The 15,546-nt window shown below is 45.4% G+C and overlaps 1 protein-coding gene across 1 annotated transcript in view; it reads right to left on the reverse strand.

The window, feature by feature from the left end:
• cdcp1b (CUB domain containing protein 1b) overlaps positions 1 to 15,546 on the reverse strand; it is a 97,178-nt gene that overhangs the window by 10,681 nt on the left and 70,951 nt on the right. The window contains exons 6-7 of the mRNA XM_063070106.1: positions 14,294 to 14,653; positions 5,268 to 5,361 (exon numbers count right to left, since the gene is read on the reverse strand). Coding sequence (XP_062926176.1) covers positions 5,268 to 5,361; positions 14,294 to 14,653 — 454 coding nt within the window. The remainder of the gene's footprint in view (positions 1 to 5,267; positions 5,362 to 14,293; positions 14,654 to 15,546) is intronic.

A 15,546-nucleotide genomic window follows, 5' to 3' on the forward strand; every position in this document is an offset into this window, starting at 1 on the left:
TCTCCAGGCCATGGGCTCTGCCACCTCCAGGCCTGGTTCTGACCTCAGCCTCGGCTGCCTGTGGATCTTGCCATATCTAGCTCTGGTTCCGGACTCCCACCTTGGCTGCCTCCACCTCCAGACTGAGGCCTTTCTCACTGCAATACACACTCCCACACTACCATTCAGTCCTTCCAGGTGAGGTGGCACTTCACCTGTGAGTCTGTTGGGGTCACCCACTGTATATGTAGACTGGGAGACTGCTTCACCGAGCACCTACGCGCTGACTGCCAGAGAAAGCAGAAGCTCCTGATGATAGCCATTTCAATTCTACTTCTCAGTCCCATTCTGGCGTGTTAGTCCACGGCCTCTTCTACTGCTGCGATGAAGCCACACCTCAGGCTGGAGGAGCAACACCTTATATTCTGTCTGGGTAACCTCCTATCTAAAGGCACACACATCGGTTTCTCTAACTTCTGATAACTGCCCTCCCCCCTTTCTCCTTCACCATTCCCATTTCCTTACCTGCCCATCATCTCTCTCTGGTGCTCTTCCCCCTTTCCCTTTCTTCCATGGACTTCTGTCCTCTCCTGTCAGATTTCCCTTCTCCAGCTCTTTATCCCTTTCACCAACTGGTTTCCCAGCTGTTTACTTTCCCCTTCCCCTTCTCCCAGTTTCACCTGTCATCTACTACCCAGTGCTTCTTTCTCCCCTCCCCCACCTCCTCACTCTGACTTCCAATCTCTGTTCTCAAGCCCCGATGAAGGGTCTTGGCCAAAAACTTTGTTTACTCCTTTTCATAGATGCTGCCAGGCCTGCTGAGATCATCCAGCATTTTGTGTGCATTACTTTGCTTTCCAGCATGTGTAGATTCTCTCATTTGCCTTTCTCACTGCCGCTAGGTCCTGCGGCTCCTGTTCTTCCAGCACTACTCCCCCAATTCGTAGGTCACTCAGGCTCCCCTCTACCCCTCCCCTACCTTCATTCCTATGATATACCACTTGTTGCATGTGACGTTACCTGAACATCCCAATCCTGCTCTCTTTTCTGACGCCCTCCCACTCTCTACCCTCTCCTGACCCCAGCTCTAATCCTTGCTGTGTCTTTACTAGCCCCTCCAACCTTTGTCCCCCATGCCTGCACATCAATCAGTCCTGCACCCGCCATGATGCTGGTCTCTTCTTCTATCACCTCCATCTCCAAGTCTCCTTCTTTGGCAAGGATACCCATCCCACACTGATGACCCTTTTACCCATCTTCAACCTTCTTCCTCCTCTTGGACACCTCGCACTGGCCTTCTGTTTGCTCTGGGTATTTTCGTCTGCTGATGAGATATCAATCATCTCGCCTTCAGCATGCCTCACCTTCTTGGCCTTCTTACCCACTGTCACTCACTCTCTCTGCACCGATCCCAACCTCACCATCCAATCCCAGACAGGAAGTGTGCTGTTGTAGTCTGGCAGACTGACCTCTACCTTGCTGAGGCCAGGAAACATCTCTCAGACACTCCTCTTACATTTCTCTTGAACAGGAACTCACAAAGGAGCATAAGGCCATTGTCTCCCACACCATCACCAACCTCATCATCTCTGGAGAGTTCCCATCCACTACCACCAACCTCATAATTCCCTGACCCTGATTTGCTCATTTCTACCTCCTACCCAAGTTCCACAAACCTGACTCTCCAGTAGGCTGAATGTTTCTGCCTGCTCCTGTCCCACTACCCTTCAATCAACATGCTTCCACTCTATTTCTCCTCCTTAGATCAGTCCCTTCCCATCTACATCCATGACACTTCACCTGCGCTCAATCACTTTAAGTTCCCTGGCTTTGATTGCTCATTTTCTTTGTGGATGTCCAGTCTTTGCACATTTCTATACCCCATCAGTGACGCTTTGAAGTTCTCCGCTTCTTTCTGAACAGCAGACCTGACGAACTCCCATCCACTGTCATCCTCCTCTGTTCGGTGGAACTGATTTTCACCCTCAACAATTTCTTTTCTGGCTTCTCCCACTCACTCCACACCAAAGGTGGAGCCATGGACACCTGTATGGGCCACAGCTATGTCTGACTTCTTGTCAGCTACGTGGAACAGACAATGTTCCAAGCCTACACTGGACACGATCCCAGAACACTTTCTGTGCTACACTGTCGACTGCAGAGGTGCTGCTTCCTGCTCTCATGCTGAGCTTGTTAATTTAATCAACTTTACCACCAACTTCCACCCTGCCCTCATATTTACTTGGTTCATATCTGAGACCTTTCTCCCCTTTCTCGATCTCTCTGCCTCAATTAATCGAGACAGATTATCTACTGATAACTTTTATAATGCATGACCATAAGATATAGGAGCTTAATTAGGCCATTTGGCCCATCGAGTGGACATTTGAGTGGTCCCCCTCAGGTTCGAGTGCACTGTCCGTTTTGCACCAGTTCCTCAGCCATGCATTCATCTACCAAATCATCCTGTTTTTACCTTCACTGGCATGTGGCACAGGCAGCAATGCAGAGATCACTATCCTGGAGGTCCTGCTTCTCAGCTTTCTACCTAGCTCCATAAAATCTCTCTTCAGGACTTCCTCACCATTCCTACCTATCTCATTGGTGCCAATATGCACCAGGACTTCTGGCAGCTCACCGTCCCCTTTAGAATGCCGTAGACCCGATTTAAGACAACCCTGACCCTGGCACCAGGGAGGCAACATACCGTCTGGGTGTCTCTATCATGCTCACAGAATCTCATGTCTATTACTTTGACTACGGAATCTCCTAACACCACCACAGCCATCTTCACCTCTGATCTCTTCTGAGCCACAGCACCAGACTTAGTGCCAGACACCTGATCACTGCAGCTGACCCTGGTAAGTCACCCAGGCAAACAGTATCGGAAGAGGTATTCTTATTATTGAGGGGAACAGCATGCAGGACTCTGCACTGGCTGCCTATTTTCCTTCCTTCTCCTCACAGTCACCCAGTTACCTGCCTCCTGCAAGCTCGGGGTGACTACCTTCCTGTAGCTCCTATCTGTCACCTCCTCAGTCTCACGTATGAGCCAAAGGTCATCGAGCTGCAGCTCCAGTTCCTTAACACGTTCTCCGAGGAGCTGCAGCTCGGTGTGCCCAGTGCAGTTGTGGTTATCTGGGATCTTGGAAGAATGAAGAAGAAAAATGAGAAAGAAGAAACTTACCAAATACTTACCTCGCCCAATCCTCATAAGTCAAAGCCACTCCAACACTAGTCAACTCAGACAACAGTGGCTCTGCTTTCCCCGCCTTGTTATTAATCACCCTTTCTAATGAATCCCGTTCACTGATTGGGTGCAGTCCAGCTCCAAAGAACTACCACAAAGAGAGATGCCTTTTTAATCTTCAGCCATGAACCTAATGGTTCTTTTGGTGCTGCTGCTCACTGATTGGGTGCAGTCCAAATCCTACTGATCATCTTCCCACATCTATCTTGATGATACCTCTTTCCACCCTGTCACTTTTCTCAGTTCCTCTTTCTCCACCACAATTGCTCTCAGGATGAGGCTTTCCATTCTAGGACATCCAAGATGCCATCTTTCTCCAAACAAACGAGCTTCCCTTCCACCACCATCAATGCTTCCCTCGCTCATATCTCTTCCATTTCCCACACATCTGCTCTCACTCCATCCTCCTGCCGTTATTACAGGGATGTTACCACCCAATAAGCCTCCATATCCAGCATATCATTCTCCATAATTACCGCCACCTATAATGGGATTCTGCCACAAAGCACATGCTCTCTTTCTCCACTTCCTGCTTCCCACAGGGAATGATCTCTACATGGATCTGTTAGCCACTCGTCTCTTCACACTGATCTATCTCCTGGCAGTTCTCCCTGTAAGTGGGACACGTGCTCCTACACTTCCTCCCTCTCCCTGATCCACGGCCCCAGACAGCCCTTCCAGGTGAAGCAGCTCTTCACCTGAGAGTCTGTCAGAGTCACCTGTTGTAATCAGGGCTCCTGGTGGGGCCTCCTCCACACCAGTAGGACCTGACATTGTTTGGGGGGTCGCTTCGCTCCTTCTGCTACAAAAGGCGGGAATTCCTGGTGGCCACCTATTTCAATTCGACTTCCCACTCCCATTCTGATGTTGATTCATGGCCTTCTCTGCTTCCATGATGAGGCCACACTCAAGGTGGATGAGCAAAGACTCATATTCCTTCTGGTAGCCTCAAACTTGAAGGCATGAACATCAATTTCTCTAATACATAGTAATTTCCCCGTCCTCCCCTTCTTTCTTTTTCCATTCTAGTTCCCCTTTCACCCATTCTCTTCTCACCTGCCAATCTCCTCCCTCCTTCCCTTTCTCCCGGCTCCACTGTCCTCTATCAGATTACTTCTTCTTCAACCCTTTACTTCTTCCACCTCTCCCGAGCCACTCCCCTTCTCATTCACCAGGCTTCATCTATCACCCACCCCTTTCCCCACCCCTCCAACTTATTCTGGCTTCAGCCCCCTGCCCTTCCAGTTCTGATGAAGGACCTCAGCCTGAAATGTCAACTGATTCCTCCCCTCCATAGTAGCTGCCTGACTTGCTGAGTTCCTCCAGTATTTTGTGTGTATCTTTTAGATGCTTGTCGAGCTTTTCTTTGAGTGCATTTCCACTGGCCATTCTATCAGAAGGGTCTCACAGTTCCAACACCCGTTGGTTCAGGAGTAAAGAATTCACAGTGGATTTATCAGTGATATATTTGACAATGGACCAAAATTGTCAGCCTTAGTTCCTAATCCTACTACTGGGTCTCAACACAAAACATTGACTACCTCTGTTCCTCAACATATGCTGCTCAGTCACTGAGATTTTGAATTTTTTTTTTGTTCCCAGCATCTGTATTCTCTTGTGTTGGAACTGCCACCACCTCCTGCACAAATCTCTCCACCAGTCCTAATGGAGGAGATAGCACTGAGGTGAAGATCCTTCAGGAAAAAGTACAGGGACTTGGGAAGACAGGGAGCTGAAGGGAAGGGCAGAGGGAGTATGAAAGGAGAAAGGAAAATAGAGTGGTGGGAAGGGGAGGAGAGCTACAGATGGAGTGGAGGGAAGAGGAGAAAAAGACTTTTTGGGAGGACAAAGTGAGGTGGAAGTAGAGGGAATAAGCAGATAGGTCTGCAGGGAGGGGAAGGCATTTGGGGTAGGAGGGGGGTTAGGAAGTAGAGGAGGGTGAATGAAGATAGGTTTGAAGGTGGGGAGAGAGGGAATGGAAAACTGTGAGGAAATAGGAAGGGGAAGAAGGGGGAGGGGAAGATGTGAGGATACCTACCGTTTTCGCAAACAACACATGATCACAACAAAAGTGGCAACCAGAGCCAACCCTCCCACTGCTGCGACACAGATCATCAGCACCTTCATGTTATCTGTGTGTCAAAGCAAAATTGTTGGGATTAAACAGAGAAAAAAATTTCAAAACACTTAAATTTCTGTGGACCCTTTCAAACCTTTTCACCACACTTTCCCTGCTCTAACCTCAACAGCTATGATCAATAAAGGGGAAAGTTATGTAGTCATCATAGTTCAGGCAAAACCTGACTTTCAACATGAAGATAAATAACATAGGACAGCGAAACCTTGGTTGGGCTGTTGACTAGGGAAATACGGACAAGACCATTCGAAAGGGCAGATTTTGAACTTTGCCCCATTGAACACTATGCTCTAATTCACAGGAATTCCATCATTGCTTGACTATATTAATAGCAAAAGGATAGTGAGGAATAAAATTGGTCCCTTAGAGAATCAGAGTGGACGGCTATATGCGGAGCTAAAAGAGATGGGGGAAATTTTGAACAATTTCTTTTCTTCGGTATTCACTAAGGAGAAGGATATTGAATTGTGTAAGGTAAGGGAAACAAGTAGGGTAGTTATGGAAACTATGATCATTAGAGAAGAGGAAGTACTGGAGCTTTCAAGGAATATAAAAGTGGATAAGTCTCCTGGTCCTGACAGGATATTCCCTAGGACCTGGAGGGAAGTTAGTGTGGAAATAGCAGGGGCTCTGACAGAAATATTTCAAATGTCATTAGAAACGGGCATGGTGCCGGAGGATTGGCGTATTGCTCATGTTGTTCCATTGTTTAAAAAGGGTTCTAAGAGTAAACCTAGCAATTATTGGCCTGTGAGTTTGACGTCAGTGGTGGGTAAATTGATGGAAAGTATTCTCAGAGATGGTATATATAATTATCTGGATAGACAGGGTCTGATTAGGAACAGTCAACATGGATTTGTGCATGGAAAGTCATGTTTGACAAATCTTATTGAATTTTTGAATAAGTTACTAGGAAAATTGACGAGGGTAAAGCAGTGGATGTTGTCTATATGGACTTCAGTAAGGCCTTTGACAAGGTTCCACAGAAGGTTAGTTAGGAAGGTTCAATTGTTAGGTATTAATATTTAAGTATTTTATATTTAAGAATTTTATATTTAAGTATTTAATATTTAGGTATTTTATCTATTTTCTATTTTCTATTTATGATTTCTAATTTAAACTTTTTAATATTGACTAATTTTTACTATTTTTAATATTTTTAGTTTTTAATATTTGTAATCCAGGGAGCGGAAAGCGCAGAATCAAATATCGCTGTGATTGTACGTTCTAGTATAAATTGTTTGGTGACAATAAACTATAAAGTATAAAGTACAAAGTATAAGTATAAAGTAGTAAAATGGATTCAGCAGTGGCTGGATGGGAGACGCCAGAGAGTAGTGGTGGATAACTGTGTGTCAGATTGGAGGACGCTGTGTAGTGGTGTGCCTCAGGGATCTGTACTGGGTCCAATGTTGTTTGTCATATATATTAATGATCTAGATGATGGGGTGGTAAATTGGATTAGTAAGTATGCAGATGATACTAAGATAGGTGGAGTTGTGGATGATGACGTAGGTTTTCAAAGCTTGCAGAGAGATTTAGGCCAGTTAGAAGAGTGGGCTGAAAGATGGCAGATGGAATTTAATGCTGATAAATGTGAGGTACTACATTTTGGTAGGACTAATCAAAATAGGATATACACGGTTAATAGTAGGGCATTGAAGAATGCTGTAGAACAGAGGGGTCTAGGAATAATGGTGCATAGTTCCCTGAAGGTGGAATCTCATGTGGATAGGGGGGTGAAGAAAGCTTTTGGTATGCTGGCCTTTATAAATCAGAGCATTGAGTATAGGAGTTGGGATATAATGTTGAAATTGTACAAGGCATTGGTAAGACCAAATTTGGAGTATTGTGTACAGTTCTGGACACCGAATTATAGGAAAGATGTCAACAAAATTGAGAGAGTACAGAGAAGATTTACTAGTATGTTACCTGGGTTTCATCTCCTAAGTTACAGAGAAAGGTTGAACAAGTTGGGCCTTTATTCTTTGGAGCGTAGAAGGTTGAGGGGGGACTTGATAGAGGTATTTAAAATTATGAGGGGGATTGATAGAGTTGATGTGGATAGGCTTTTTCCATTGAGAGTGGGGGAGATTCAAACAAGAGGACATGAGTTGAGAGTTAAAGGGCAAAAGTTTAGGGGTAACATGAGGGGGAACTTCTTTACTCAGAGTGGTGGCTGTGTGGAACGAGCTTCCAGCAGAAGTGGTTGAGGCAGGTTCGATGTTGTTGTTTAAAGTTAAATTGGATATATATATGGACAGGGAAGGAATGGAGGGTTATGGACTGAGTGCAGGTCGGTGGGACTAGGTGAGAGTAAGAGTTCGGCACGGACTAGAAGGGCCAAGATGGCCTGTTTCCGTGCTGTAATTGTTATATGGTTATGTGGTTATTATGGGAATCATATCAGCTAACACTGTTACCACAGTAGTGAAAGACAATAATATGCGGGCTGGGCCCGGATGTAACACAATTTCTTCTGTCCAGATTCCCCATGATATGCAAAATACAGAAGTGTCACATTGGTGTCACAACTAGAACACACTTTGAGCGAAGTCTAAGAGAACAGTCGGTTAGTAAGAGATGAGGTGATCGTGCCATCAGTTCTTAAACTGAGCCTATAGCCCCCCCAGCTGTCCCTTGCTACCAAGCGCTCCCACCACTGCCTTTATCTTTATCGCCCTGTTAGAAACTCCCACCACCCGCAGGTAGGTGGGAGACGGGTGGTGCAATATCACCTACTCTGTGAACCACTGCTCTAAACCTCTCCTTTTCACAAACTTGTCCAAATGTCTTTTAAAGGTTAACTTGTAGGGAGAGTCAGTGGTGAGGAAGGCAAATGCCATGTTAGCATTCATTTCAAGTGGTCTAGAATATAAGAGCAGGGATGTGATGCTGAGGCTTCATAAGGCACTGGTGAGGCCTCACTTTGAGTATTGTGAACGGTTTTGGGCCCCTCATCTAAGAAAAGACGTGCTGGCATTGGAGAGGGTTCAGAGGAAGTTCACAAGGATGATTCCAGGAATGAAAGGTTTATCATACGAGGAATGTTTGATAGTTTTGGGTCTGTACGCACTGGAACTTAGTAGGATGAGAAGGGATCTCATTGAAACCTTTCAAATGTTGAAAGGCCTAGACAGAGTAGATGTGGAAAGGACATTTCTCATGGTAGGAGAATCTAGGACAAGAGGGCACAGCCTCGGGATAGAGGGGTGTCCATTTAAAACAGAAATGCAGAGAAATTCCTTTAGCCAGAGGGTGGTGAATTTGTGTAATTTGTTGCCACAGGCATCTGTGGAGGCCAGGTCACTGGATGTATTTAAGGCAGAGCTTGCTAGGTTCTTGATTGGACACGGCATCAAAGGTTATGGGGAAAAGGTCAGGTAGTGGGGCTGAGGAGGAGAGAAAAGGATCAGTCATGGTTAAGTGGTGGAGCAGACTTGATGGGCCAAATGGCCTAATGCTGCTCCTTTATCTTATAGTCTAAACATTGTAATTGTTTCCACCTCCACCTCGCCCTCTGACTGGCTGTTCCATATACCTCCCACACATAAGTAGCCCCTCAGCCCCTTTTAAATATTTCCCCCTTCACTTTAAACCTATGCCCTCTATTATTTGACTCTGTTTCCCTGGGAAAAAGGACTTTGACCATTCACCTTATTTGTGCCCCTCATGATTTTATATACAAGGTCAGCCCTCAACTTCCCACATTCCATGGAAAACCTTCCCAGCCTATCCCATCTCTCCTTATAACCAGGGACTTCCAGCCCCAGTGACATTTTGCTGCAGCACCTTCTCTGAATCCTCCCCCACACAGCTTACCACATCTAGAATGACTTAAAATACTCTGCTGTCTTCTGACAGCCAGAAGACAGTGAGTGGGAATAAAGGGGCCTTTTCTAGTCGGCTGCCAGTGACTAGTGGTGTTCCTCAGGGGTCAGTATTGGGAGTGCTACTTTTCACATTGTTTGTCAGTGATTTGGATAATGGAATTGATGGCTTTGTGGAAAAGTCTGCAGATAATGTGAAGATGGGTGGAGGGGTGGTAGTGCTGAGGAAGAATACGACTGGAGCAAGACTTGGACAAAATGGAAGAATGGGCAAAAAAGGGGCTGAGGGAATACAGTGTTGGGAAATGTATGATAATGCATTATTTAACAATAGTTATCTAAATGGGGAGAAGGTTCAAACATCAGAGGTACAGAGGGACTTAGGAGTCCTCGTGCAAGACTCCCAGAAGTTTAATTTACAGGTTGAATCTGTGGTAAAGAAGGCCACATTTATTTCAAGGGGAATAGAATATAAAAGCAAGGAGATAATGCTGGGGCTTCGTAGACACTAGTCAGGCCGCACTTAGAGTATTGTCAACAGTTTTGGGCCTCATATCTCAGAAAGGATGTGTTGTCATTGGAGAGAGTGTCCAGGGGAGGTCTATGAGGATGTTTCTGGGAATGAAGGGGTTAACACATGAGGAGCATTTGTCATTGGAATTTAGACGAATATGTGGGGATCTCACTGATACCCACCAAGCGTTGAAAGGACTAGATAGGGTGGACTTTCCTATGGTAGGGGTATCCAGATCTAGAGGGCACATTGAGGGGCGACCTTTTAGAACAGAGGTAGTCTGCGGGGGCCAAATCTCTAGGTATGTTTAAGGCTTCTTGATCGGTCAGGGCATCAAGGGATACGGCAAGAAGGCAGGTGTATGGAGTTGAGTGGGATCCGGGATCAGCCATGATGAAATGACGGAGCAGACTCAATGGGCTGAATGGCCTAATTCTGCTCCTATGTCTTATGGTGTTATCCCAACTGATGTAGGCAAATGCAGCAAATGTATTCTTCACTACACTGACTACCTTTCTCCGACTTGTGGGGAACTATGTATCTGTTCTCCTCAGTCTGACTGTTCTATCGCAGCCTCACCATTCACTGTCTATGTCCTGTCCTGGCTTAATCTGCCACATTGCATCACTTCATACTTGTCTGAGTTAAATTCCATTTGCCATTTGTTCCCCCATCTACCAGTTGATCTAGATCCTGTTGTAACCTTAGGCACCTTCTTCATTGTCCACTTCACCACCAATCCTGGTGTCCTCTACAAATTTACTGCTGCCTACACTTTCATAGAACATAGAAAATTACAGCATCATACTGGCCCCTCAGCCCACGATTTGTTTCAACCTTTTAATCTGTTCTAAGATCAATCCAACCATTTTCTCCCACAGAGATTTCCACTAGTATTTTAATCTATGTACCTATCCGAGAGTTTCTTAAATGCCCCAATATTTAAACTATGGCAGGGGATGGGAACCAGTAAGATAGAGTTGAGCATGATCCTGCAGGTTTACAAGTAGATGATGGGTGTAACATGAATGTAAGGAAAGAGAAGCCAGTGATTGACCGAGCAAAGGGTTGAATTGTATCACGGAGGCAAATTTCAAAAGGGCGAAGAATGCAAAGCTGAAGGTGCTGTACTTAAATGTGCATAGCATTCAGAATAAGGTGGATAAACTTGTGGCGCAATTAGAGATTGACGTTGTGGGCATCACTGAGTCGTGGCTGAAAGAGGGTCACAGTGGGAGCTGAACATCAGAGTGTATACTTCGTATTGAAAGGACAACAGGGAAGCATAGGTGGCGGTGTGAGATAGGAATTATTGGTAAGAGGTGACATAGGGTCAGAGGATGTTGAATCTTTGTAGATGGAGATAAGAAACTGCAAAGGTAAAAAGAAAAATTATGGTGATCATATATAGACCTCCAAATGATGCTGGTGAGGTAGTAATGCGGGACAAAGATATGGCAGATGAACTTAATGGATACTTTGCATAACCTTCACTGTGGAAGACACCAGCAGTGTGGCAAACTGCAAGGTCTTAACCTGGACCAGATGGACTACATCCCAGAGTCCTGAGAGAGGGTGCTGAAGAGATAACGGATGCATTGGTCATTATCTTCAAGAATCACTTGATTCTGGCATGGTCCCAGGGGAATGGAAGAATGCAAATGTCACTCCACTCTTTAAGAAGAGAGGAAGGCAAAATAAATTATAGGCCAGTTAGCCTAACCTCCGTGGCTGGCAAAGTGTTTGAGTCTATTATTAAACATAGAAACATAGATCCCAGAATAGATCCCTGCAGAACACCATGGGTCGCCAGTCTCCAGGCAGAATACATTTCATCTACAACCACATTCCACTTTCAATGGGCAAGCCAATTTTGATTCTACATAGCTAGGTCTCCCTGGATCCCATGCCTCCTTATTTTCTGAATGATCCTACCATGGGGAACCTTATCAAGTGCCTTATTAAAATCCAAATACACCACATCCACTGCTCTGCAGTACTGTGCAGGAGTCTTAGGCACATACGTATATACAGTGAGGGTGTCCAAGATGTTTGCACAGTATTGTAGTAATTTTATGAATTGCACTGTACTGCTGCCATAAAAATACAAAACACATTTCATGACATGTGAGTAAACCTAATTCTGATATGGATCTCTATTGTGGAATGAGAGTGGATAGGGGGAAGGGAGAGGGGAATCATGGCTGGGAAGGGGAGGGAACAGAAGCATCAGAGAGACATTCTATAATGCCCCTCTGGTGTCCTGTCAATACACCAATTGTTTGAAATCAAATGACCTTGCCTGGTGATTCAAATCTTTGAGTGTATACATTTGCGCCAACGCCTGACCCTGGTACCTCTTCTCTGCCACCTGTCCCATGCCCCTCCCGTGATACGCCACCCTGGCCATTCCCAACATTCTTTGCTCCCTCCAGGTTTACAAGCTCCCTCTCTGCTCCAGGGAGTGTAGGACTGTGCAGAATTCCTGGGCACCCTAGTGTGCCTTAGACTCTTGCTCAGTGTGTACCTTTATCATTACTTCCTCAAAGAATCCAATGACACTCGTAAGGTATGACCTACCCCTCACAAAGTCACGCTGACTGTTCCTAACCTGACTACTTTATGCTTCTCCAAATGCTCAGAAATCCTGTCTTTAACTCGATGGTCTATAATTCCCAGGGTTATCCCCTCTTCCCTTCCTGAATAACATTTGCCAACTTCTAATCACTTGTGGCCAGATAGGACACAAAGATCTTCAAAGGTGTAGCAATCTTTTCTCACTTCCCATAATAACCTAGGATATATCCTACCTGGCCCAGGACTTATCCTAAGTTTATCAAAAATTCCATCACATCCTCTTACTTAACATTGACATGTTCTAGAATATCAGCCGGTTGTACCCTGTCCTCACAAACATCAAGGTCCCTCTGATCAATGAATACTGAAGCAAGTGTTCATTAGGGACCTCCCCCTACCTCCTCTGACTCCAGACACATGCTTCCTCTTCTACCCCTGACCGATCCTACCCTCATTCTAGTTATCCTCCAGTTCTTCACGGAAGTGTAGAACGCCTTGGGGCTTTCCTTAACCCTACTCACCAAGGCCTTCTCCTGTCTCCTTCCAGTTTTCCTGTGTCTGTTCTTAGCCCCTTCCTGGCTACCTTGTAACTCTCTAAAGCTCTGTCTATTCCTTGCTTGCTGAACCTTAAGTTTCTATCTTCCTCTTGACTAGATATTCCAAATCTCTTTTCAACCATGGTTCCTTCACACTACCATCCTTTCCCTGCCTCAGTGGGACAAATCTAACCAGAACCGCATGCAAGTACTTGCTAAACAGCCTCTATGTTTCCAACGTGCATTTCCCTGAGTACATCTGTTCCCTATTTCTGCTTGATAGCATCATAATTCCATCTCCCCAAATTCAACAGTTTCTCATACCACCTGCTCCTATCCATCTTCAAGGCTATATTAAAGGTCAGGGAGTTGTGATTACTGTCTCAAAAGCTCACCCACTAAGAGATCCAATACCTGACCAGGTTCATTTCTTAGTAGCAGATCCAGTATGGCCTTTCCTCTAGCTTGCCTGTCTACATATTGCGACAGGAATAGTTCCTGGACACACCTAATGAACTCTGTCCCACCTGAACCTTTTGCACTAAGGGAGTGCAAATCAGTATTCAGGAAGTTGAAATCATCCAACTACAACCGTGTTATTTTTCCAACTTTCCAAAATTTACCTCCAGATCTGTTCCTTGGTGTCTCTATTGCTATTGGGGGGTGGTGAGGAGAGTATAGATTACTTTCAATACAGTGATTGCTCCCTTCCTGTTTTTTGACTTCCACTCAGTCGATAATTCCTCCACAATGTTCTCACTTTCTTCAGGATGTCCCCCCTTTCATTCAAATCCTTAATGTAGATGACTAACTACATTTCACTCAGCTCAGATTCCTGTGACACGCCGCTGGCTATGGGCCTCCGATCTCAGAAACAACCCTTACTACCATCCTCTGATTCCTTTTGCCAAGCCAATGTACAAAACAGAAGACAGAAATGGCCGTTCTTTGGCCTTGCCAGACTGCTCTCCAATTTAATGAAACTGTGACTGATCTGACCTTGGCCTCATCACCAATTTCTCTTCTGTTCCCAATTACATCGCCGCCCTACCCACTAACCGTGAATCTGTCTGACCTGTCCCTGAGTGCATTTATTGATCCATCATGAATGGAGCGTGAGGTAGAGAATTCTCCAAAGCAAGGAGATGCTTCCTTATTTCCGTTTTCAATGACGGACTTATTCTGAGTAGCTCTAGGTTGCAATCTAGATTGTCCCACAGGAGATCCTCCTTTTGACCTGCACTCTCAGATATCAGTGCTTTGAGGTGTTTGGGGGAAATAGAGATTTTGAGAACTGGACTGAATGCCCTACTGTAGTAGAAGGGGCTCGAAGGATATCTGTTGCTCATCACTAGCCTGACCACAGACCGAAATCCAAGAATGTGGTATTTCATACATTCAGAAGATATCACACTTATTCTGATACGGGGAGGTGGACTTTTGATTGATATTAGAAGACCAGATGCCTACCTTCATACTCCTTTACCAGCATGTGGAACATGAGGTTCAGTTGTCCACTTGAAGGCTCGCAGTTGGACACATTGAGCCAGAATCTATGGGCCAGAGTGATGGGCGAATCAGGCAGAGCATCTGTTTCCCGGTAACTGATCAAGCTGGAGTCCTCCCGTTGCTCGTCCACACTGATAATTACATGTCCATGCTCACAGTGAGGCATTGACTGATTCAGGAAGCTCAGTTCAGCCACATGGTCTTCCTGAATGGAGATATCCCATGATGCTGTGAGCTTATTTGGCATTCCTAATTCCCAGTTGGGTGTTAGGAGATTGATAGAAGAACCAGCTTCTGGGGTGACTTTCATTATATAGTCATCTGTGGATGAAGGAAGGGACAATGAGTTGTGTATACATTGAGAGTTACATTACAGTGAAATCGAGAAGCAGATTGGAATACATTAGCAGGGTTGCATTGCGCTCAGTTGTGTACTTTATAGCCTGGAGTACGTGGTCATTCAGAAATAGTCCTTGCTATCGGCATAGCCACATCTGTAGGAGGTGCTTTGGCTTGGCCAGTTTGAATGCAACGTTTCAGAGCTGAGGGTCTGGTACAGATACCACACTGAACCTTCCATGAAGTTGGTCACCCTTAAGGCTATGGAAAGGCATTCCTAGAAGGAATGGGTAACCATGAGGCAATGAGAGGGAGGAAAAGGAACCTCAGAGTGAATCTCACTCCAGGACTGGGTGGAAAATTGTGAATTTTAAGGTGAGAGGTAAGAAGACAGGAGAGGATCTGAGGAAGAAAGTCCTTAACCCATAGGGTGCTGGAATGTGAACACCATCGCCTGAGAGGGTGGTGGAGGCAGGCACTCTCACAGCATCTAACATTATCTACATCAGTTCTTAAATTACCATGGCACTGGAGGCGACAGGATAAGTGCTGGGGAATGGAATTAACGTAGATGGGTATGTGATAGTTGGCACGGACATGCTGGGGCTGTTTGTCAGATTCAATGACTCCTGTTTTTTGCCTCCCTCTTTTGTTTCCAAGGTATTAATACCCCAAATCTCTCATCAGGTGTACAGCTGTAGGGGTGCTACTGCATGAAGGACATCAGATTTCCAGATCACTGTTGAATAATTACTTTGGTTCTGTCTTCACTAAGGAGGACATAAATAATCTTCCAGAAACAGTAGGGGACACAGGGTCCAGTGAGATGGAGGAACTGAGGGAAATACATGTTAGTAGGGAAGTGGTGTTAGGTA

The sequence above is a fragment of the Mobula hypostoma genome, chromosome 17, assembly GCF_963921235.1.
Source record: "Mobula hypostoma chromosome 17, sMobHyp1.1, whole genome shotgun sequence".
In the NCBI taxonomy this organism is placed as follows: domain Eukaryota; kingdom Metazoa; phylum Chordata; class Chondrichthyes; order Myliobatiformes; family Myliobatidae; genus Mobula; species Mobula hypostoma.